General features: G+C 37.9%; 1 protein-coding gene across 5 annotated transcripts in view; it reads left to right on the forward strand.

Annotated features, from left to right (window-relative positions):
* SMIM10L1 (small integral membrane protein 10 like 1) overlaps positions 1-24,525 on the forward strand; it is a 282,294-nt gene that overhangs the window by 73,380 nt on the left and 184,389 nt on the right. Inside the window, exon 3 of one of the 5 annotated variants that reach the window (XM_024256937.3) lies at positions 4,296-10,844. The exons of the other annotated variants lie outside the window; for them this stretch is intronic. Coding sequence (XP_024112705.1) covers positions 4,296-4,386 — 91 coding nt within the window. The 3' untranslated portion in view covers positions 4,387-10,844. Of the gene's footprint in view, positions 1-4,295; positions 10,845-24,525 lie in introns of those variants that run through there. 5 annotated transcript variants of the gene reach the window in all.

Genomic DNA, 24,525 nt, shown 5'->3' on the forward strand with positions numbered 1-24,525 from the left:
TAATGGCAACAGGTAAGGTAGAGGTGGACAGGGGGCTGAGGAACTACAGAACAGTGAGATCTAGGAGGTATTGCAGGGCAGGAAGAAGAGTGGACACTTAGACTGGAAGGACAGATTTTAAACAATAAAATTGATGGAAAGATTTTCATATTGGATGAACAGAATATGCAAAGTATTGAAGTTGAGATAAAGCACAGAGCCCTTGAAGAATAGAAAGATTTTTTTAATGTGGGTGGAACATGGAGTGAGATGATGGAGTGGTGAGAGATAGATTCAAGTATTAAACCAGAGTTTTGAATTCCAAAGCCTTTACAACTAACTTCCAGTTTCCAGGAAATACAGGTGATGGAGTGTAAAGTTAATTGACACACACACAAAGAAACACCAAGCAAATCTAGAATGTGTGATAGTTCTGAGGGCATGTCACCCATTTACATCAGTAAGTTCATTGCATGGGAAGAAAGGAGGGAGAATGTCCTTTGCCGAATATAAAACATAACAACCAAGTGTAGGGAAGGTTTCAGGTTTGAGGGAGACTAAAGTTGATATAATTTCAATTGTTCTCTTTAAGAAAAATAATACAAAATTAGGAACACAAATTTGCTAAGCCCCTTGCAGGGCCATGGAAAGGGCCTTTGCAAATGAAAGAATCCAAAAGGTAAGCTTCAATTGCTGTGTAGAAAATTCAGAACTGATCAAATGCAACATGTCAACCTTGTGTGGATCCTAATTTAAATAATTTGCATTCATTCTGCAAAAGTGTAAAGACATTTCTGGGACGATCAGGAAAAAAGTATAAACTGAATTAAGCTGGAAAACAGAAATATTTAGTGGAAATTTAAGAGAAATCAAAAATCTTTCTGTATCTTATCATAAACTTGAGTTCTGTTCATGTCTGTATAATGGAAGGGACAAAGGATATTCCTGTCTATCCAGAGGGTTATTTTAGTAGTCCTAAAGCCTCTTCACTGGTAGGCTTGAAATTATAGAGGTTTGTTATAGGAAACTACATGTGCTAGAATATTAAAATAGAATGCAGTGTTCACTTAAAATTGTTTCCAGGGTTCAAAAAATAAGTTGAGTTTACTCATCAACCTTCTGAAAAACAACTGTATGATTATGAACTCATGGTCATGTTATATTTAATGCAGCTAGTAAAAAACGGTCTGCACAGATTCTTCTGCTAAAATTACGAACACAGGTAACAGCAATCTGTGTTGTAAAGTAACTTGAATAAATTTTAAAAGAAAGAGATAAGCAAAGGAACCATTTACGGAAGCTCTTTAAAGCTATGTTAAAGAATTTCTCTTCAACCTAAGGATATTGGAATGCTATCGAAGAGTATGAAGCCAGTATATTAGGCCATTTTCCATTTCTACAAAGGAATACCTGAGACTGGGTAAAGATGTTTATTTGATTCACAGTTCTGCAGGCTATACAAGCATGGTACTAGCATCTGCTCAGCTTCTGGGGAGGCCTCTGGAAGCTTTTATTCATGGCAGAAGGCTAAGGGCGAACAGGTGTGTCACATGGCAAACGAGAGAGGAGGAGGTGCCAGGCTCTGTTTAACAATCAGATCTCATGTTAATAACTGAAGGAACTCATTCTTGCCTCGAGGACAGCATCAAGCCATTAGTGAGGCATCCACCCTCATAACACAAACACCTCCCACCAGGCCCCACCTCCAACATTGGGGATCACATTTCAGAGTGAGATTTGCAGGGGACACACATCTAAACCATATCAGCTGGGAAGTAACATGATGAACACTGCACATTAGAAATAACACTCATGTTGTTATTTAGACATGGTGCATTGAACACATGTATTTACTTCTGCTATTTCCCAATTTTCCAACAAAATTATAATACAGAAATAAAAAGAAATACCCAGGGACAAGGACAATGGAAGAGGAAATGTCAGCAAACAAGAAATTAAACAAAACTGTGGAATTGGAATGACTCGATGAATATATAGTGTGTAATCTGCATAAAAAATTCGGTCATTTTTCTTCAACTAAAACCTGTGCATTTCTTATTACATGATCCTAGAAATTTTAAAATTGTTCTAAAGAAGGTTGTTTTCTCATTCTCTCTCTTTCCATTGTACTTCCTACCTATGCTGATACTTAGAAAGTATTTAAGTGTATGGCTTTGTGAAAGTCACTCAATTATATTAAGCTTTTGTTCCTTTATCTGAAAAGTGAACATGATGCAAGAACTCATCAAAAGGCTAAATTAGGGATTAAAAGAGCTAATGAACATAAAGCATATATCACCATTCTAGGCACACTGTAATAGTCAATAAATCTTGAGCTATAGAGCTATACATGTGTGAAAATTTAATATATGATTAAGATAGCATCAATCACTGAAGAAAACTTGGTTATTCAATGTTTGGGGACTATTACCTACCTAGTTATTTTTAAGAACTAATTTCAGGGCTCTGCCACATAGTAATCACAATAATTAATTTCAACTGGATGAAAGAGGAGAATGTGTTTTGTTTTGTTTTATTGAGACAAGAGTCTCACTCTGTCACCCAGGTTGGAATGCAGTGGCATGATCTCCCGAGTAGCTGGGATTACAGGCATGCACCACCACACCCAACTCATTTTTGTACTTTTAGTAGAGAAAGGGTTTCACCATGTTGGCCAGGCTGGTCTTGAACTCCTATCCTCAAGTTGATCCACCTGCCTCAGCCTCCCAAAGTGCTGGGGTTACAGGCGTGAGCCACCACACCTGGTGAATGTAATTTTTTTTAATGCCTGTATGCTTATAATGTTGAGGTGGAGATATAAAGTAGTGATGCTTATGATAGAGAGGTGAGAAGGCAAGGTAGAAGTGTGTATGGTAGGAAGATAGAAAAAGCATCCTGAAACAAGATACAAAACACATAGATATGAAAGAAGAAATTAAGATACTTAATTACATCAAAACTTCAAAGTTCTTATATTAGAATACACCATTAACAAAGTTAAGAGACGTGCAGAGGATGAGGAGAAAATATTTACAAAATATCATACACAGGATCAAATTCCACAATCAAATTTATTGTTTGGTTTAATTTCTTTAAAATAAAAAAAGCTACAAAATAACTTATATAAAGGCAAACAAATTTTATTGCAGAAGTGGCATTTAGGCTGATAAAAGAGACTGTTGGCAATATCCCCAAAGATATCTGGATTCTTCATCTTTGCTCAGCTGTATGTTCGGGAATGAGCAAGGCCAGGCCATCCTAGGCTGAAGAGCTCATGATGATAACTGTGCTCATGCCTGGATGTGTGGCACTTTACTCCTTGGTCACACTGAAACTTATATACATCTGAGACAGATGATGTTCCTGGTCATATGGGTTGTATGTGCATTAATCCACATCAGCCTACACAGGTACACAGCCATCTCACCTGACTTAAGAACTGCTGAACCTGGAGGGGCAACTCAGCTTCCAGAAAGCCTGACCCTGCCTGACTCAGACTCATTGTCCACAAGTGTGGACACTGGGCATTCACCTCCACTGTCCTGGCAATGTTGCTGACCCCTCCATGAGGTGTTCTGATTGGCCCCCTCTCTGTCTTTTGAACAAGTCAATCTTCTTTGATTTACCCAACAATGTCTATGAACAGTCTTTCCACCAGACAGAGAAAGATTTGAACAGTCAGTTCACACTCGGAAAACGACACATATAGGGCCAATAACCATACAAAGGGAATTTTACTCCCACCAATAATTGGGAAAATATATACTAAGATTGAATGCCTTTTTCATACATCACGTGTCAAAACTATAAAAGTAACAGCCATCAAGGAATGGAAAGGGTATAAGCAAACCAGTACCCACATATATTGCTCTTATCACTGTAAGTTAATACAGCTACTTTTAGGGAAGTATATTTTAATATTTTATGACTGCAGACAATTTGGCCTAAAATTCCACTTCTTGGCATATACTTGTCATTTAGGGACTTCTCTATAAAATACATCAAAGCGGTACTGGTATCCTTAGATATTGTTGGCAGCACAGTATAAAGACTTTTTATTCTCTGTATTTTCACCGAATTCTAGATGCTATGGATTGTCAAATATATGGCCATTTTATGTGCCACTAACAAAGAAAAGCACAGCCAATTAAGCTACCACACATTATCCATTGTAAGAGTCATCCTGCTTCAGTTACTATTCCTTAGAACAAACCACCCAAAAACTTAGTGACATAAAAAAACCATTTCATCATGCTCAACCAAGATTCTCAGCCGAGGCACTGAAGATTTGGCTTTTCTCTGTTCTGCATTGTTAGGGTCTCTGTTAGAAGGACTGGAATGCTGATGACAGTGCAACAACCAGAAGCTAGAATCACCACAAGACATCTTTACTCACCTATCCAGTGAAACCGATGCTGGCAATCAACTAGAACCTCTCCTGAGCTGTCAGCTAGAGGAGGTACACAGGGCCTCTCTATGGGGTCTGCGTGCAAAAGCTAGTTTGGGCTTCTTCATGGCATAGAGCAGGTTCCTAAGAGAGCAAGTTGGAATTGCATGGCATGTTTATCATCTAGACTCGAAAGTCAGAAAGCAGCACTCTGATATAATCCATTGGTCAAGGCAGTCACAAATTCCACTGAGGTTCAAGGAGGAGGAAGTAGACCTCACCCCTTCGAGAGAGAATTTCAATTGTAAGAACAAAACGTTAGATGAGGGATACTCCTGTATCTTTGGAATGTACAATCTGCTAACATCTCAATTTCCAAGATGCAAAATATACACAAATGTGCATTCTGAAGTTAACAAAATACAGTAGTAGTGGATGTTACTACCAATGTTCCTAAGCTAGGGGACCAAGTCTATTTTGAAAGAAAAGCTACAATTCACCTTGAAAAAATGTGAGTCACTCATTTATCACATGAACAAAATTCCTCTTTTAAGGATATCTGCTTGCTTCCTTTTTGTAAACTTCCATAAAATATGAAGTAGGTATGTGTCACTATCTCATACCAGAAAGGTTGTGATTGTATTTCTCTATGTGCTCAGAGAAAGAGTAATTGAAAGTTCCAGAACACCCCTCTGACATTGCCACAACAATGGTGAGCTAAGGCTACAGACACTTGGCTGTAGGGCTGATGAGCACTGCTTCCTTCTACCACCCCAAGTACTGAGGAAGTTAACGTCGACTCTAAGACCAGGACACGGAAGACACTCAGAAGATGGAAAGCCATGCAAGTGGAATTCAAATTTTTTTTTCTTTTTTTTTTTTTTTTTTTTGAGATGGAGTCTTGCTCTGCCACCCAGGCTGGAGTGCAGTGGCACAATCTCAGCTCACTGCAAGCTCCGCCTACCAGGTTCACGCCATTCTCCTGCCTCAGCCTCCCAAGTAGCTGGGACTACAGGCGCCCTCCACCACGCCCAGCTAATTTTTTGTATTTTTAGTAGAGACGGGGTTTCACCGTGTTGGCCAGGATGGTCTCGATCTCCTGACCTCATGATCTGCCCTCCTCAGCCTCCCAAAGTGCTGAGATTACAAGCGTGAGCCACCGCACCCGGCCAAATTTATCCTTTCATAGACAACTCTCTGACCAGTCTCCCACTTGGATTTCTAAAATTTTAGATTCATTGTTATTAGAATAATCCAAGTTTCAGCCATTTAAAAGGGCATCCACAAATCTTGCCAAAGATGATACGTCTCCCTAGAAAAATGCATGTAAGCACACATTAAGGAAGCACATACATGATCTACATTGAGAATTTGTAATTGCAACAACAAAAAATTAATCTATATGAGATATCTTTATATGAAAAGGAGGGGAAACAGGACACTAGAAACCTACGTAAATGTGTTATGATTCAAAAACAAACGTATTGGGCTGGGCACAGTGGCTCACACCTGTAATCCCTGTACTTTGGGAGGCCCAGGTGAGAGGAACACTTGAGCCCAGGAGTTCAAGACCAGCCTGGGAAACTGGGAAAAATCTCATCTCCACAAAAAATACAATAATTAGCTGGGCATGGTGGGTGCACACCTGTGGTCCCAGCTACTTGGGAGACTGAAGGGGGAGGATCACTTGAGCCAGGGAGGCAGAGGTTGCAGTGAGCCAATATCCTGCCACTGCACTCCAACCTGGATGACCGAGAGAAACCATGTCTTAAAAAAAAAAAAATTATTTACTCAAGAAAAAATTTTTTTCTCACCTCACCTCCTAAGATCTCATTAAAAGTTTTGCCTGAACAGTCCAATACAAGTGCCTGTGTCTGTTCTATGGACCTCATTCCCTCTCACCTTCTAAATAAACAAATAGCGAGCAAGCAGTGGAACACAGCAACCAGGAACTTGTGCTCTGGATACTGCCTGCCCTCTATAGCAGGTACTACCTTCACAACAACCTTGCCACGTGCCTTCGTCAGCTCATATGTAAAATTGAGATACTAGCAATCATACCTACCTAGGAAGATGATACTGAAGATTCAATGCATATAGCAAATGCTTAATAAACGCTTCCTATTATAAACAGTTAAGGCTATACTGAAGATTCAATGCATATAGCAAATGCTTAATAAACGCTTCCTATTATAAACAGTTAAGGCTAGGGAAAGTTGATAAAATACATAAAAGGTAAAATAATTGTGGAATATACATTTATGAAGAGTCAATATCCAATGAAATTATTAATATATAAATCACTATCATAATAGTGTAGCCTGAATTTTTGGGAATATCTATGCAATGTTTAATTTTCAGAGACAATTATGTTTAAATGCTAATTATATCATCAGAAAGCTAGTTAATTCAATGCACACAGCAATTTTTCCAATTCACATGAACTTCTCTCAGGCCACAGCGACCTAAAGCAATTTAGTCACTCACAGTACTAGTTTATCTACTCTGTCAATGTTCATCTGTCCTGGTAAACCACTCTTTAGTGCTCCCAACAAACTAGTGCATGGTGAAGCTGAAGAAGATTCTGCTTCTGTCCCATGCAGAGAGCTTCCCACTCATCGATAAAGAAACATCTGATTGTGAAAGAGCTGAAGTATGAAATTTAGATCTTTTTGCAAGTGCAACAGGAAAACCTTGGAGGTGAAACACAAAAGTGATACGATCTAATTTCTATCCTTAAAAGATCACTCGACTATTGTGAGGAGATCTGATATGGGGTGTAATGAGAATGTTACCAAGACAAGATGGAGGCTGTTAATGTCCCCCAGAAGAGAGAATGATGGCCTGAACCAGAGCCCTGTAGTAAATATTATGCAAGTGGTCAGATTGCAATGCGTTATGAGGAGTGAAACCCACTGGATTTGCTAACAGACCAGGGCTAGCAGAGAGAAAGGCAAATGTGAATCCAATATTTGTGAATGACTGAATGAAATAGCTGTTGTTGACCGAGAAGAGATTGGGTAGTGTTCTGGGCTAAATGTGCTCCCCTTACTCATATGTTGAAGCCCCCAGTTCCTCAGAGTATGACTGTATTTGGAGACAGGGCCTAAAAAGAGATGATAAAGTTAAATGAGAGAGTTACAGTAGAACAAAATCCAGTCTGTTGGTGAACTTATTGACTGCTGTATACCTAATTGACTCTGTTATGGCCACACTGATCTTCCTCTTCCTCACCTTCTCATTCTTCTTCTCCATTTTTATTTTTGAAAGGTATGCTTAGATTTGCCCTCTATTTATTTTTAAATTTTATATGTATAAATATATGTGGTGCAATGGTAATTTTGTTATGTGCATAGATTGCATACTGAGTAATTCAGGGATTTAGGGTATCCATAACCAGAATAACATAGAGTGCATTTATTAATTAATGTCTCACTATTACCTCTCTCTCACCCCTCACCCTTCCAAGTCTACATTGACTGTCATTCCACTCTCTACATCTATGTAAATGCATTCCTTTTTTTTAACATCACACTTATGAGTGAAAACATGTTATATTTGATTTTCTGTGTCTGGCCTGTTTCACTTAACACATCATCTGTCATGCCCAGTTCCACTCATATTGCTGCAAAATGAGTGATTTTATTTTTTTCTTTGGAGAGTAGTATTGCCTTGTGTATATGTACCACAATTTCTTTATCCACAAACCTATTGATGGATAGTTAGGTTGATGTCATATCTTTACTATTGTGAACGTTGCTACCATAAACAGAAGTGCAGATATACTTTTCATATACTGATCTCCTTTCCTTTGGGTAGATATCTAGTAGTAAGATTGCTAGATTGAATGACAGTTCTAGTTTGAGTTTATTGAGAAATACTGTTTTTCATAGAGATTGTAATACTTTACATTTCATTCAGAGAGTATAAGAGTTCTTCTTACTCCACATCTTCACCCACATCTGTTATTTTTTGTTTTTTTAATCATAGCCATTCTGACTGGGGTAAGGTGGTATCTCATTGTGGTTTTGATTTTTATGTCTCTGATGATTAGTGATGATTAGTGATATAGAGCATTTTTCACATACTGTTGGTCATTTTTATGTCTTCTTTGAAAAGATGTCTATTTCTGTCCTTTGTCTAATTCATAATAGAATATCTTCTTGTTGCTGTTGAGTTGTTTGAGTTTCTTGTATATTCTGGATATTATTCCCTGTTGATACATAGTTTGCAGATATTTTCTCTAATTTTGTAGATGGTCTGTTGACTCTGTTGATGATTTTGTTTTCTGTGCCAAAGCTTCTTAGTTTCAGTCCCATTTATCTATTTTTGTTGTAGTTTTCTGTGCTTTTGAGGTTAGCCAACTGAATTGGACCAAATAAGACATCTAGGTAGACAGGTTCACCCACACTGCCCAACTTCACTCCCTACTAGTGCTGTGCTCAGTGGAGGTATTATTGGGAGCTGCTAAGGACTTTCTAGTAGTCTAAAATTAGAAGTGAGGCATGGGGGAACACAAGATGCCTGATATGCTCTGTAGGAGCTTAACCGGATCAGTCCTGTTCCCCAGCCCAGCTTCTGGTCTGCTGCTCCAGCAGACTGCCCTGTGCCTCCCGCTCCTCCAACCTCTCAGCTTTTAGGGTCAGGATTGGTGCAGGGAAACACATGCTTTATAACGTGTGATTATTCAGAGATAGGGTATGTTAGACACCATTTGTATTCTTGCACTGAGTCCTGCAAATGTTAAATTTGGGCGTTTGGACATTAATTGGGCCATTTCAAAATGGTGATTATCCTTTAGTTCTGGGAAATTTATTTTATTGTTTCATTGCTAATGTCTTTCTCAACATATTCTCAGATTTCTTGGTTTGAAATTCATGATGGTTGATATTTAAAAAAAAATTTGCACCTATGGAACATCTCTTTGCCTTTTTTCCTACTTTACATGAGAGTTTCTTAACTTTATATTTTATTGAATTTGTCAACTATCTTTACAATTCCACATATTTCATTTGTTTTCTGGTCAATTTTTTAATTTAATTGCGTCCTATTCTATATGAGCATGGTGTCTACTTTTATCTCTCAGGATATATTAATTATCATCTTTTAAAGGTTTCCATTGCTTCTTGTCTCTGTTTTCTCTGCATTCCCTTTTTTTCTGTTTCTCTGACTCTCATTTGATGGAGATAGTTTTTAATTGTCTAGTGATCCTTTGATTCTGTTCATAATTAAGAGTAGACTCTGAGAAAATCAGAAAGCTATATGCAAATTGCAAAAGTTTTGAGGAATCACGTGCTTCACAGCTGGGGGATTGGATGCCCAGGAAGGTACTTTGTGAAGACCTCCAGGTGCTTCCTCTGATGCTAGGCTGACTCTTCTGAATTATCCACCTGTCTCCTGACTTTCAAGCATCATGCTCACTGCTGGCACTTTGGAGCTGGTCTGAGTAAGACTTAGGGTCTCAGTTTATTAGAGAAAGCTGGACTTTGCAAGTAACTATCCAACTGTTAAGCAGCAGAATTAGAATGAGAATTCACAGTGTCTTATTACCAAGACCACACAACACTCCAAGGAAGTAACTACTCAAATGCACAAATGCAGAACAACCTCAAATTCAACTTGTACCATTTTTGTTTTGTCACTTAAGCTATTCCATATACATACTATAAGGTATAAGTACATGTAATATTATCTAATGTTACAGAAACTCATACATACCCTTTACAAAAGTCTAGAATAAACAACATTACCATATCATGGAAAACTGCCTCCACGCACCCCTGAAACAATGTTGAGAGGAGTAACATTACCTGTCCTGTCTGTAAGAGGAAGACATGGGTCTGTGAGTGAAGACCATGTCCTAATGAAATAAAATTAATGTCACATTCTAATAAAATTGACATAGGGATAAAAATTACTCCTACTGAATAAGATGGTTCAGAAGATTAAATGGCATTAGTAATGCATAATAGTTTTTTTATTATAATTAGTCGTGGCTACAATAGGCTCATAGAATACGAAAACCACTAAACAATTTGTGAAATATATTTTTATGAAGACAACACATAGTATTAAAATATATGGTCCAGTATCATAAGAGTGTAGCCACAATTGTTAGATAAATCTATGCAAAATTAATCCTCACAGAGAATTATTTTTAATTGCTAATTATATCAGGAGAACACTTAGTTGATTCAATGGACAAAATGATTCTCCCAATTCACATGAACTCCTCTCACACCACAGGGACTCAATGCCATTCACATGATCTCAGCAGGAGTTAATCCATGTGGTCAAATTTCATTTTTCCTGGTTATCCACCTTTTAGTGTTCCAGACAAACTAGTGCACGGTGAAGTTGAAGAAGGTTCTTCTTTATGTCCCGTTTAAAGAACCTCCCACTATTCAGGTAAGGGAGAGCCATGTGGGTATGAAATAGCTCAGGTATGTTAGATCTTCTTACAAGTAAAAAAAAAAAAAAAAAAAAAAAAAAAAAAAAACCTTAGAAGATTTGAAGCACACAATTGATATTATCTCATTTCCATTTGTAAAAGATCACTCTGACTACTGTGGAGAGAATTGGTATGAGATGTAACAAGAACATTACAAAGACCAGATAGAGGCTGTTGACATCCTCCAGGAGAGAGAATCACGGCACATTCTAGAGCCTTGTACCAGAGAATATGCAAGTGGTCATACTGCAATGTATTTTGAGGTGGAATCCACTGAATTTTCTAATGGACCTGGCCTAGGGAAGAAAAAGGCAAATGTGACTCCCATATATTTGAATAACTGAAGGAAACATCAGTCATTGACTGAAAAGGGATTGGGTGGTGTTATGGGCTAAATTCTGTTCCCTATATTCGTATGTTGAAAGGCCAACCCTTTATTCCTTTGAATATGATTGCACTTAGAGAAAGAGCCTAAAAAGAGGTGATCAAGTTAAAATGAGGTGTTACAGTGGGACAAAATCCGATCAGAATGGAGTTCTTATAAGAATTGGAAATGTTCACAGACAGAGAGACATGAGAAGTGCATATGCACAGAGGCAGCCCCATGTAAGAACACAGCAAGAAGGCAGATATCTAGATACTAAGCAGACAGGCCCCAGAAGAACTGAACCTGCTGACACCTTCATCATGAACTTGTGCATCCAGAACTGTGAAAAAATAATTTCTGTTGTTTAAGACACTCAGTTCATGACATTTTGTTTGGGCAGCTATAACAAAGAAATTCAGGAAATAGCAGGTTTTAGGAAGTTGGAATTAAGATGCCTACCTGGTGCATGGTAAATTTACAACCATTTTAGATGGAAGGTGGATGGCTGAGGTCTTTGATGCATGTACGGGTGCCTAAGCTCCTGCTACAGTCTTGCTCGTTGCTTTGACTCTATCGTAAGTCACTGACAGTGTCTCTTTCAGCTCTTTGATCACCTCTGTTTTGGTTGTGTCTGGAGGGTTCATACCTGATATTTATTCTTCCTGATACACTAATCTCTTTCACTCATTGCTGACACTGGAGAAGGGCAGGAATAGGGCATGGGCTGAGTGATATTTGGAAGCATCACCTGTTCTCTTCCTGGACTTAGCAGACAAGCAGAATCCTGCATCCAACCAGGACTACAGCTTCCTCCGCCATACGCACATCTGCCTGGCACTCCCTTCTGCTCCTTCTCTCTGACCTCCCTTTACTACCTGAAGGGCCACCATAAGCTACATAGGCAGGACTGTTTATGTTCAGTTTCTTTTTTGAAATAATGTTTGGTGAAACCAGAGATAATCATATAACATCAGGGCATCTGGTAGGCCTAAGGAGTTACTCTGTGCCTCCCTTAAAGCATGTGAAGCCTAGTTAAAACCGTTTGACTTTCCACATAGCTAGAGAATGTTTCATCTCTGGTATTATATTCCTCCTTCAACAAACATCTCTGTTTATGCCAGGAGAAATAAGAAAACAATTTGCCTAATCAGTAGGAACACTCAAAGTTAACTATAACAAACCTTATTGTATTAGGAAGCCTCCCTGTAATGCAATGGGACTTTAAAATGTTCAAGGAAAATGTATGTTATATTAAAAAATAACATGAATGGATTCCAATTTTCTTTTGCACCAAAATAAACTCAGACTGACATGCTCTAACGTGTCTGAACAGGAGCTACTTGAGGCATCAAGAAAAATAAGAGCAGGTTCAAAAGATCCACTATAAGAGCAACATGAATTCATCTAAAATTAAAGAGAGTACAAACATCAAATTCATGGTGAAACTTGGTTAGAAGAAGGTGAAACCCACGATGCTTTCTAAAACACTGATGGGGATAATGGCCCCAAAAAATTGGCAGTTTACAAGTGGGTAACTCATTTCAAGAAGGAATGAGATGACGTAGAACCTACAGCCCACAGAGACAGAGGATTCACATCAAATTGCATGGATAAAATTCATCTTGTTTATACTCTATTAGAAGACAACCAATGACTAACAGTACAAACAACAGCCAACACTACAAAATTCTCAATTGGTTTCCCTCATCTGATTCTAATTGAATAATTAACGTTGAGTAAAATTTTCCCTCAATGGATGCCAAAACTGTGGCAAAAAGATAAGCTACAGACAGGAGCAGAGCTTTCCATGAAATTTTAAATAAGGGTGATGAAGATCTGGAAGCATTTCTTCAAGGAATTGTAATGGGAGATGTAATCTGGCTCTACAAGTAAAATCCTGTAAACAAATACAGTAAAAGCAATAGCTACCAAGAGGTGGAAAAGTCCAGTCAAAGCAAAAGTGGATAAGGAAAGTGCAAAGGTCATGGCAAGAGTTTATTAGGAAGCTCAAGGCATTTTTCTTGTTGACTTTCTGGCGGGCAAAAGATTGGCAATAACAGCTTATTCTGAGAATATTTTGAGAAAGCCAAAGCTTTAGTGGAGAAATGCCTGGGAGAGCTTCAGCAGAGTTCTTCATCACAACAGTGCTCCTGCTCATTTCTCTCATCAAACAGGGCTGTTGTGTGAGAGTTCTGATGGGAAATCATTAGACATCCACATTACAATCTTCATTTGTTTCCTTTGGGTTCCTTTTTGTTTCATAATGTCATAATGTCTGTAAAGGGCATCCATTATTATTCAGTTAATAATGTAAAAAAGACACACCAATATCTGACATGCTGACAAAAATGTATGATGATTGGTCAATAAATATTCTCAATATTCTCCCCTTATGTTGCCCATTAATGATTAGGATTGGGAAATGGTTGAAACCTGAGTATCAGGTGTTAGAATTAAAACAAACTTCCCAAATAAGACTTTAATTTTGACTCTCTTCCACATATAACAGGAGATAGAAGGATTAAACATCCCCCAAAGCTGTTACAGGTCACTGGAGAGATTTAAATTTGGGTGTGTATTCAGCTGAGTCTTGAGCAGTGTCTGCACTGCTTGAATTTGAAAGTAAATGTGTCTCGCTTACTTGCATGAAGACACTTGGTCCATATCTCCTTTATTACTTCTTTTCCTCTACTCAGATCTCAATTCCATTAAGGATTCAGGCTGGGCCTGAGATCTCACTGACCCAAGGGGGACCAAAGGTCCTATACACTCATCCCAAAATGTTGCAAGACATCAAGTAGGGTAGGGACTAAAATTGCTTATAGCTGCTCAAATCACCACATTACTTGTTTCTGTGAGAGTGGGAGAAGCCATGCTGAGACACTTAAGATGAAGCCACAGTGGCATGTGAGGGAAAGGAAAGGAAGAGACCTCAAGCCTGTGGCCTCCCTAGACACTGGGAGATGCACGTTAAAGAAAGTAGAATCTGGGCAAAAAGTGAAGGAGAAAAGGTCTTTTTGGTTGTTCTAGTCATTCGTGTTTTTTTGTTTTGTTTTCTTTTCTTTTTAGAGACAGGGACCTGCTCTTTTGCTTAGAGTTCAGTGGTGCAAACCTGGCTCACAGCAGCCTCAATCTCCTGGGCTCAAGTAAACCTTCCATCTCACCATCCCGAGTCACTAGGACTACAGGTACACCTACTCAGACAGGATAAATTTGTAATTTTTTGTAAAGACAGGGGATCTTACTATGTTGCCCAGGCTGACCTGGAATTCCTGGCATCACGCAGTCCTCCCACTTCAGCCTCCAAAAGTAGTGGAATTACAGGCATGAGCCACCATGCCAGCCCTGTAGATATTCTTTTTACCTGAGCCTCATTGTCCTGCACTCTATCAATCCCCAATCAGAAGACAGCAAAGCCTCCTGACTACTGTGATAGCTTCTAATAAGCAGGTGTCAACCTCTGCTATTCCTGTGGAAAGAAAAGGAAAAAGAAATACCTGACTTCGATTGATGTGCTTTGAGCCAACAGCATACAAAAGAAAAAAGATTGGAAGACTTTGTAAATAGGACTCTTGGGACACATTTGATGCACACTTTGTAGATTTTACATTTAAATGTATGGTATGATATTAAATACTTATAACATTACCTCATTAGAGCCAGAGAGAAACATCCAGGCACAAGCTCCAAGTAGAAAAATGATAGTGGGACAAATCCTTCTGGCATTCGAACCACCAGGTGGATTACAATGTAGCATGACTGCTTCTGCCCTCCAATGTTCAAAGCTTGCTTTATTGTACTTTTTGTGTATTGCAAACAGAGCAAATGCATGTGTGCAAGACAAAATAGAAAATTACCCAGTGTACTTCAAAAAACAGAAATAATTGACTAATTATTAAGGAATGAAACAATCAAGAGATAACAAATTGGAAGCAACTTGGATATTGAAATGATGAGACTTTAAAGCAGCTGTTATAGCCATCCTTTAAGAGGTCAATGTGTACACTCTCAAAATAAAAGAAAAAACTTCTCAGCAGAGAAAAATGGAGTATATAAGATAATAAAATAGAAATTTTACAACTGTGATATATAATGTATAAAATTCTTAAAAATCATTATATGTGATCAACAGCAGAAAGAAAATGATGGAGGAAATAGTGTTCTTGAAGTTGGATTAATAGAAATTATATATTCTGAACACACAGGGTTAAATAATTGAAAAAAATTTACATTGTGTCACAAATATGAAAGGCTATAACAAATGATGTGATAATCATGCAATCTGAGTCTCAGAAAAAGAGAACAATGAGGATGGTATTGAAAGAGGACTCAAAGATAGAAAGGCTGAAAATCCCCCAAACTTGCAATGGGCATAAACCTGCAGATGCAAGAAACTGAGCAAATCCCAACCAAAATACATCCAAGGAAATCTATGCCAAGCAACGTTGTAGTCAAATTTCTGAGAATTAAAACAAAGAAAATGTTTAAAAGGCAGCTACAAATAAATAATACCATACTTATAGGAAAAACACAATGTGAATAACAGTGGCATTACTACCAGAAAGAAGAAAACAACAGAAGAATGTAGCTCAAATACTTGAAGTGCTGAAAGAAAAAAATTGCCAACGAGAGGTTTATGTCCAGTAAAACTATTCTGCAATAAGGAGACAGAAATCCGGTTATTCTCAGAAGAATGAAAAGAAAGAAACCTAAGAGAATTTGCTTCTAACCAACCAATTTTTTTAAAAAAATGGCTCAAAGGGGCCAGGCACGGTGGCTCACGCCTGTAATCCCAGCACTTTGGGAGGCCGAGGCAGGTGGATCACGAGGTCAGGAGATCGAGACCATCCTAGCTAACACGGTGAAACCCCGTCTCTACTAAAAATACAAAAAATTAGCTGGGCGTGGTGGGCGCCTGTAGTCCCAGCTACTGGGGAGGCTGAGGCAGAAGAATGGCATGAACCTGGGAGTCAGGGCTTGCAGTGAGCTGAGACCGCGCCACTGCACTCCAGCCTGGGCGACAGAGAGAGACTCCATCTCAAAAAAAAAAAAAAAAAAAAAAAAAGGCTTAAGGAAGTTCTCTAAACAGGAAGGAAAGTACAGAGGAGGAATTTTTGGAACAGCAAGAATTAAACAAAGAAAGAAAAGAAAAACAAAGAAAAAGAAATTGGGGAAAAAGTAAGTAAACACAAAACATCTTTCTTTTCTTTTCGAGTTTTCTGCATGAGTTTCAAATGGCTGAACTGGCTATTGCTAGTGTTGAAGAGGAAAGACGTCCAGGGAATGAGGCAAAAGATAAGATTCTTCTCTGGAGTCCCCAGAAAGAAACTAAACCTTAAGACCCAATTCAGAATCCTGAGCTACAAAACTGAAAGACAATAATGTCATGTTGAAGCAAAAATTATAAAACTTACTGAGGTGGTAAATGCATGTAGAGATATATTTAAGATGATTATATTACAAACAGGGATGGGTAAATAACGGGAATGTGAAGTTTTTGTATTTCACCTCCTTAGGGTAAAATGCCCACCCCACTAGACTGTGACAAGCTGTGTATATATAATGTAATACCCACAGCAACCATTAAAAATGCTGTATAGAAAAAGACACTCAAAAACTTTGCAGATCAACTAAAACGGAATCGAAAAAACTTTTCAAGGAACCATACAAGATAGGGAGAAAGAAAACAAACAAAACAAGTATAAATATAAAATAAACAAAAATTGCTATAAATTATTAACAACTATGTGAAATGAAAATGGTAATTGAAAGTAAATTTCTGCCATTTCAGTTTGTGACTTACACTATTGTATAGATATATACTTAAAGTACAAATATTGACATTACAACTAATTTTACATAAACTCGTTCATATCCACATGCAAATATCTGGAAGAAGCCTGGGTAACTCTCCTTACCCGCCCTGAACCAAACCAGTTCCAAGGGAGTAAGATATCTGTCCTGTGTGTGCTATGACAATTAACGGTCTCCCAGAGACGCACCCTTCCTAATTCCCATAACCAGTGTATATGTCAACTTACATGACAAAGGGGTATTAAGTTTGCTAATCAATTGACCTGAATATAGAGAGACTTTACTGAATATCTAAGTACATGCAATGTAATCACAACATCCCTAAATGTTAAGGAGGGGAGGCAGAAGAGTCGGTGCTAGGGTGATGTGATGTGATGTGATGTGATGTGATGTGATGTGATGTGACGTGATGTGATGGGAGGCTCATCTGGCTATTGCTGGCATTGAAGATGGAAGAGGGCCAGGGAATGTGGACCAGAAAATGGGTTCTGCCCTGGAGACTCCAGCATGAAACTCAGCCTTTCCACATGGATTTAAGCCCGTGAGACCAATTTGTGACTTCTGAGCTACAAAGCTGCTCACTTTGTGGTAATGCGTTACTTACTACAGCAATAGGAAAACTAGTATACTTTTCAAACATTCATTTCATGCTTTTTTGTGGCCGCTGTAATGTGTGTCAGTTCATAAAATTAGAGAGGATAAAATTATCATGGCTATTAACACAAGACAATTAAGCAAATCTTTCCTCATAAAATAAAAACCACTCTCAAAATTTCATTCCAATGAATAATTATTGTGCCCATATTCAATGGAGAACACCTAATAATTGTCCCTCCCTCATCCTTGAATAATCCACTCCCCTCAGCCAGGATCTATGCCTCCTTTGTGCATATCCTGTGCTTCTCTAGATTTCTACAATTATTCCATCTTCTGTCATTTAGTGGTGGCCTTGTCCTACAGCTCAGAATCTTCTTAGAAAATGGGGGATAGCAGGAGGACACTCAGGGCTAATAAAAAAGTTGCTTCATTTTCTAAGTTAACAACAACAACAGGGAGAAAAGAGATTGTCTTTAACCTCCATGTTAGATTTTACTAATTGCAACTGGAAACTTTTAGGTTTGGAATGCTTTTATGGGACATTAATATAACCCCATTGAAAATAGTATGAAATCTCTAGTAAGATAATCAGGGAGAATGAGATGAAAATCACAAACCAGTCCTGGAATGGGCTCTGTTTCCTGTGGAAGTGCTGGGTTTGTATTCAATTAAGAAATGCTTTGATTCACTTTAATAAGAATAGTTCACCATGTGTCTAGCATTCTGTTGTCACCTTCCCACAGTCTTAGTAAGTGTAGGATTTCCCTGCGTCTGTGGCACCAAAACCCTCCTTTTCCTAACTGCCAAGACCCTTTGACAGGGCTGATATCCTGACATAGAAATGGATGTAAATTCACTCCCCAAGAAGGATTAGGTAAAAACACTTGGTCCAGTCATACTCAGAAGTTCCTAAGGGTGGCAGGTGAATGGGACATGTCCTCATGAGCTAGCACCATTTTCTCTCTTCTGCCCAAGTGTGGACTCAGTTAACTCAACATAATGCCTGGGAAACAAAGATACAAAATGGGAGCAGAATTTTAGAGTTTAACTTATTAAATCTCTCCTGGAATGTCTCCCAAGGAAAACCGAAGACCAGGAATAAAGAAAAAATACAAAAATCTATGGCCGTACCTGGTGTTCTAGTCATGAGCTCTTCAGAATGAACAGCAGTAACATGTACTAGAAATCAGTGAATAAATGCCTTCCTGTAAAGGATAAAGCCTCAAGGGAAATTACACTTTCTCTTAAAAATCAAAGAACCTCCGTGTGTTGGTAACTGTCACAGTCAGCATCATCTCTGGATGGTGTGAAAATGGGTGTGGCCGGGACACAAGCAGAAATGCCCAAATGGATTTGGGCCATGAAGCTGCCCCTTGCTCTTGTAGTCAAACGTGAGATTTTCTCTGACTCCCCCACTGGTTAAACGAAGGAAGACACAGCTAACATTGACTATTCACTCCATGCTGGGAAGTGAGAACCCAACAAATCCTGAAGGAGTGCAGCATTCCACAGGGAGTAAGTTCTGCAAAGGAGAAACTAGTGGAAGAGCAAGAATTTGAAGTCATAAACCAACCTCATTTCAGTAGGCCTTTGGCCACCAATAAAATATGATTTCTAGATTCCTCCATCTACAATCTGCAATCCCCAGTACATTTAGAGAAGTGCTGGAATATACTTTGCCATTATTTGTGGATGTAAGAATCCGATTATTTAGAAATTTGCTCCTATAGGTATTTCCAAGCCTTCTTTCCAGAAGAAATCTCAGATATTCCTCAGGCTATTAAAGTATGTTGAGGGCACTGAGAGTCTTGAAATCTTATGACCCCATTGGTGAGTGGAAGATGGAAAGGGCTTGTGTGAAGGAGTAGGCAGAAAGAGGACCACTCCTAGTTCATAAAGCTTTTAAATACCTTTTTCTTCTGTTCAGTCTACACAGGGTCTTGGAAGGGGCCTATGCAGAAGAGGGCCCCAAAGTTCAAGCTTCATTACCTTCATAGACCAATCAAATCCGACCAAATGCAACATGTCAGTCTTGTTTGGATGCTCATTTAAATAAGCCTTCAATTGTTGAATAAAATGTAAAAAGGAACATTTTAGACAATCAGGACAACTGCTGTATAAACTAGGTTTAGCTATAAAATAGTGTCATATATATAAGATACATTTAGACTCTTTTTGTTTCTTATCATAAACTTGTGTTTCTGTCTATGTCTGTTTACTAAAAGGCACAAAAATTTTTTTGTATGATACAGAGAGATTTGTTTTGGCAGTTCTAAAGATGAATAAGTGATAGACTTGAAACTATGTACTTTTACTCTAGAAAACTATATTTGTTGGCCTACTAGAGTATGAAAAAATATTTGTCACTTAAAATTGTCTCTAGAGTTGCAAAGACAGGTTGAGTTTACTCAGTAATCTTGTGAAAGCTAACCGTCTGATTATGAACTCATAGTCACGTTGTATTTAATGCAGCCAGTGAAGAGAGGACAGCAGATTCTCATGTTAAAATTAGGAATACAGGTAATAATAGTTTGTTGTAAAGTAATTTGAATACAGTTACAAAGAAAAAGAAATAAACAATAGGACAATTTGTAGTATCTGTTTTAAACTATAATAAGGAATTTGTCTCTTTATCCTAAGGGCATTAACACACACTTCATTGAACACATGTACTGATTTCTGCTCTTTCCCAATATCCCAGTAAACTTATAATAAAGAATCAAAAAGGAAATTAATACCCAAGAACACGAGAACAAAAGAGGAGACGACAGTATAAAAAAAATGTAGACAAAACTGTAGAATTGAAATGATGAAAATTAACTGAGTTTGTCAATCAACATTGCCGAAACCAGACAGGAAGAAAGGACAGTGGTGCAATCAGTTTACACAGGAACACCTGGAAAATTGGCTCTATTTGAATGTTGCATTTTCCTATGCAGAAATTTACGTGTACACACGTTTTAGTTTATATTCTGTATCAATGTTTAATCATTCTTCTTCAACTGAATCCTGTCCATTTATTGTTATTGGATCCTAGGAATTTTAAGCTGTTCTAATGAATAAGGACATTCTCTCATATTCTCGCTCTCTCTCCCTCTATTGTATTTTCTATGCTGATACCTATAAACTTATGGCTTTGGGAAACTCAGTCAATGATATTAAGATTTTTTTTCCTCTGAAAAGCGAACATAAATGCAAGAAATCCTCAAACACTATTGTAAAGACTAAAAGAGCAAAGGCATCAGAAACATAGCTATAATAAGTAGAAAGGGACAATCAATAAATCTTTAGCTCCATAGCCATGCATGTATAGAAATTGAAAATATGATATAGATACCAATCCAATCACCAAAGAAAACTTGGTTATTCCATATTGTTTGGGCCAATCATGTATTCAACTTTTTTCACAATGTGGTGTCTTAATATTTGTATACATTAAGAAAGATTCAATCAAGCTAACCTATCATATTCTAACTTACCCTTTTTTTGGTGGTGATAGTTCCTTTTTTTTTTTTTTTTTTTACTTTAAGTTCTGTGATATATGTGCTGAACACACAGGTTTGTTACACAGGTATACATATGCTATAGTGGTTTGCTGCTCCCATCAACATGTCATCTAGGTTACAAGCCCAGCATGCATTAGGTATTTGTCTTAATGGTCTCCCTCCCCTTCCCCCCACCTCCCAATAGGCCCTGGTGTGTGATGTTCCCCTCCCTGTGTCCCTGTGTTCTCATTGTTCAACTCCCGCTTGTGAGTGAGAATATGCGGTGTTTGGTTTTCTGTTCCTGTGTTAGTTTGCTGAGGATATGGTTTCCAGCTTCATCCATGTCCCTGCAAGGGACATGAACTCATTCTTTTTTATGGCTGCATAGTATTCCATGGTGTATATGTGCCACATTTTCTTTATCCAATCTATCATTGATGGGCATTTGGGTTGGTTCCAAGTCTTTGCTGTTGTAAATAGTGCCACAATAAACATATGTGTGCATGTGTCTTTATAGTAGAATGATTTATAATTGCTTTGGTATATACCCAGTAATGAGATTGCTGTGTCAAATGGTATTTCTGGTTCTAAATTCTTGAGGAATTGCCACACTGTCTTCCACAATGGTTGAACTAATTTACACTCCCACCAACAGTGTAAACATGTTCGGATTTTTCTGCATCCTTGCCAGCATCTGTAAATTAATTGGGGTATGTGGCCATTTTTATGATATTGATTCTTCCTATTCATGAACACAGAATTTTTTTGTGTCATACTCTTATATTTTGGAAACACACACTGAGGCTTTTGGAGGGTACAGGGTGGGAGGAGGAAGATGATCAAGAAAAATAACTAATGATACTAGGCTTAATACCTGGGTGAGGAAATAATCTGTGCAACATACCCCCATCAGAAGTTTACGTATGTAACAAATGTACACTTGTACCCCTGAACTTAAAATAAGAGTCAAAAAATTATTGTTAACATAAAAAAAGAAAAATCTAAACTCCACCACAAACAAGTTCACTAACATTGAAGGATAAATTATCAATATGCAAAAATTAGTAGCATATAACAACAACAAAACAGCATGAAAGAAAAATCAAATATGCAATTCCCTCTACAAAGCTACAAAAAAATTAATTACTCAGTAATAAATTTAACCAAGCAGATTAATACTTGTCAGCTATATGACAGAAAATGTCAGTCAATCATATTGAGCTTTGTTCCTTCATCTGAGGAGTAAACATAATGCAAGAAATTATCAAAGGGCTATTGTAAGGACAAAAGGGCAAATGATATAAAACAGGTATTACTATTCTAAGTATAATGGAATGGTTGTTACATCTTTAGCTATTTACCCATATCTGTATGGAAATTTATTGTATGATTCTGAAGCAATACAACCAATGACTAAAACTTGGTCATTAAATGTTGTTTGGGGATAATTCAATTTCCAATTAGTTTGCAAACTGATTTTAGATCTCTGTCTCACAGCAGGGGCTTCCTCACAACATGTGGACAGGTTCCTGACAGAACAAGTTAGAATTATATGGCATTTTTAGGATCTAGACTCAAAAGTTACTAAGCATCACTTCTTACATACTCTATTGGTCAAAGCAGTTACAATAGTCCACTGAGGTTCAAGTGAGAGGAATCCGATGTCACCGGTTGCAGGGAAGATATCAAGGTCCCATTGTCACCAGAAAGCATGAGGTGAGAGATGATCTTTTGGACGTGTTTGGAAGGTATGATCTGCCACACATTCCAAATTCCAAGATGTTAAAAATGTAAACACGTGCATCTAAAAATCAACAACTGTGGTAAGAAATGTACGGTAGAATTTCTTATCAATGTCCTTAAGCAGAAGAGATGACCCTGTTCTGAGAGAAAATCTATGTGTTCACTTAAAAGAAAAGTGAGTCTGTCGTTAATCACTTGAAAATAATCCTTCTTTTAAAGATATCTGTTTACCTGCTTCTTATAACGTTATAACAATATGAGGAAGATTTCTCTTGCTTTGTATAACATATTTAAAAAGTTGTGATTGTATTTCTCCCAGATATTGCTAAAACAGTGGTAAACTAAGGCTAACAACACTTGACTTTACACTACTCATATTGCCTCCGTCTACAGCCCCAACCACTGACAAAGTAACACCAACTCTGGGGCCAGGACATTGGAGATGCTCTCAGGCAGAAACCTAATAGCTATCCGTGTGTTATACAAATTTATCTCTTGATATAGAACTCTCTGACCAATCTCCCTCCTGACTTTCTGAAATTTTCAATTTCTTGTGATAAATGAATCAAAATGTCGGTCCCTTAAAATGGTATCCACAATTTAGCTGATGTTTCCTAAGACACGATATAGCGACCAGATGTTTGATTTTGAGTATTCCAGAAGGAGAAGAAATGAGTAAGAGCATGGAAAAAATTTTTAAACAAAATAGTAGCTAAAAAATTTGTCAAATCTAGCAAGAGACTGGGACACCCAAATACAGGACCTCACACATATTCAAATTGACACAACCCCAAAAGGCCTTCTCCAAGGCACATAAGAGTCAAAATGTCAAGATCAAAACCAAAGAGAAAATTCTAAAAAGAGTAAGATAAAAGCATCAAGACATATATTAGGGAAGCCTCATCATATTAGGAGTGATTTTCACCGAAGAAACTGTACAGTCTAGGAGATATGAAATAGTATATTTAAAGTGTTCAAAGAAAAAAAATTCTGCCAGCCACAAATACTATCTCCAGATAGATGTGCAGTCCAGAGATGTGCAGTCCAGCCTACATAGCTTATGGTAGCCCTTCAAGTAGGAAAGGAAGGTCAGAGAGAAGGAACAAAGGAGAATGCAGGGCAGAAGTGCCTCACTCTTCTTGTCCGGTTAATACAGAAAGACAGCAGGAGATGCTTTTAAATATCAATCAGTTCGGGCATTTTCCTGACCTTCTCCAATGCTTGCAAAGGGTGAAAGAGATGAGTGTATCAGGAAAGAATAAATATCAGCTATAAACTCATGGGAAACAATCAGAATGGAGTTTGCCAAAGATTTGAAAGACAGAAATAGGGTGGATAAAGCAAGAACCATACTCTAGCAGCAGCTCAGGCACCTGGAGATGAGTCAAAGCCCTAAGTAATTCACTTGCCATCTAAAATGGCAGCAAACTTAACATGTCTCAAGTCGTGTTCTTGATTTCAACATGCTAAAACCTCTCTCTCTCAAAATATTTTGTTATACTTACCTAAGCAATTACCACAGAGTAGTGTCTTAAACAACAGAAATTCATTTTTTCACAGTTTCATTGTGATCATGGTGTCAACAGGTTCAGTGTTTCTGAGGCCTGTTTCCTTAGCCTCTAGATATCTGCCTTCTTGCTATGTCCTCAAAAAAGGAGCTTCCTTGGTGCATGTGGATATTTGGTGTCTCTCTGTGTATGCA

The sequence above is a fragment of the Pongo abelii genome, chromosome 10 (genome assembly GCF_028885655.2).
Source record: "Pongo abelii isolate AG06213 chromosome 10, NHGRI_mPonAbe1-v2.0_pri, whole genome shotgun sequence".
Taxonomy (NCBI): domain Eukaryota; kingdom Metazoa; phylum Chordata; class Mammalia; order Primates; family Hominidae; genus Pongo; species Pongo abelii.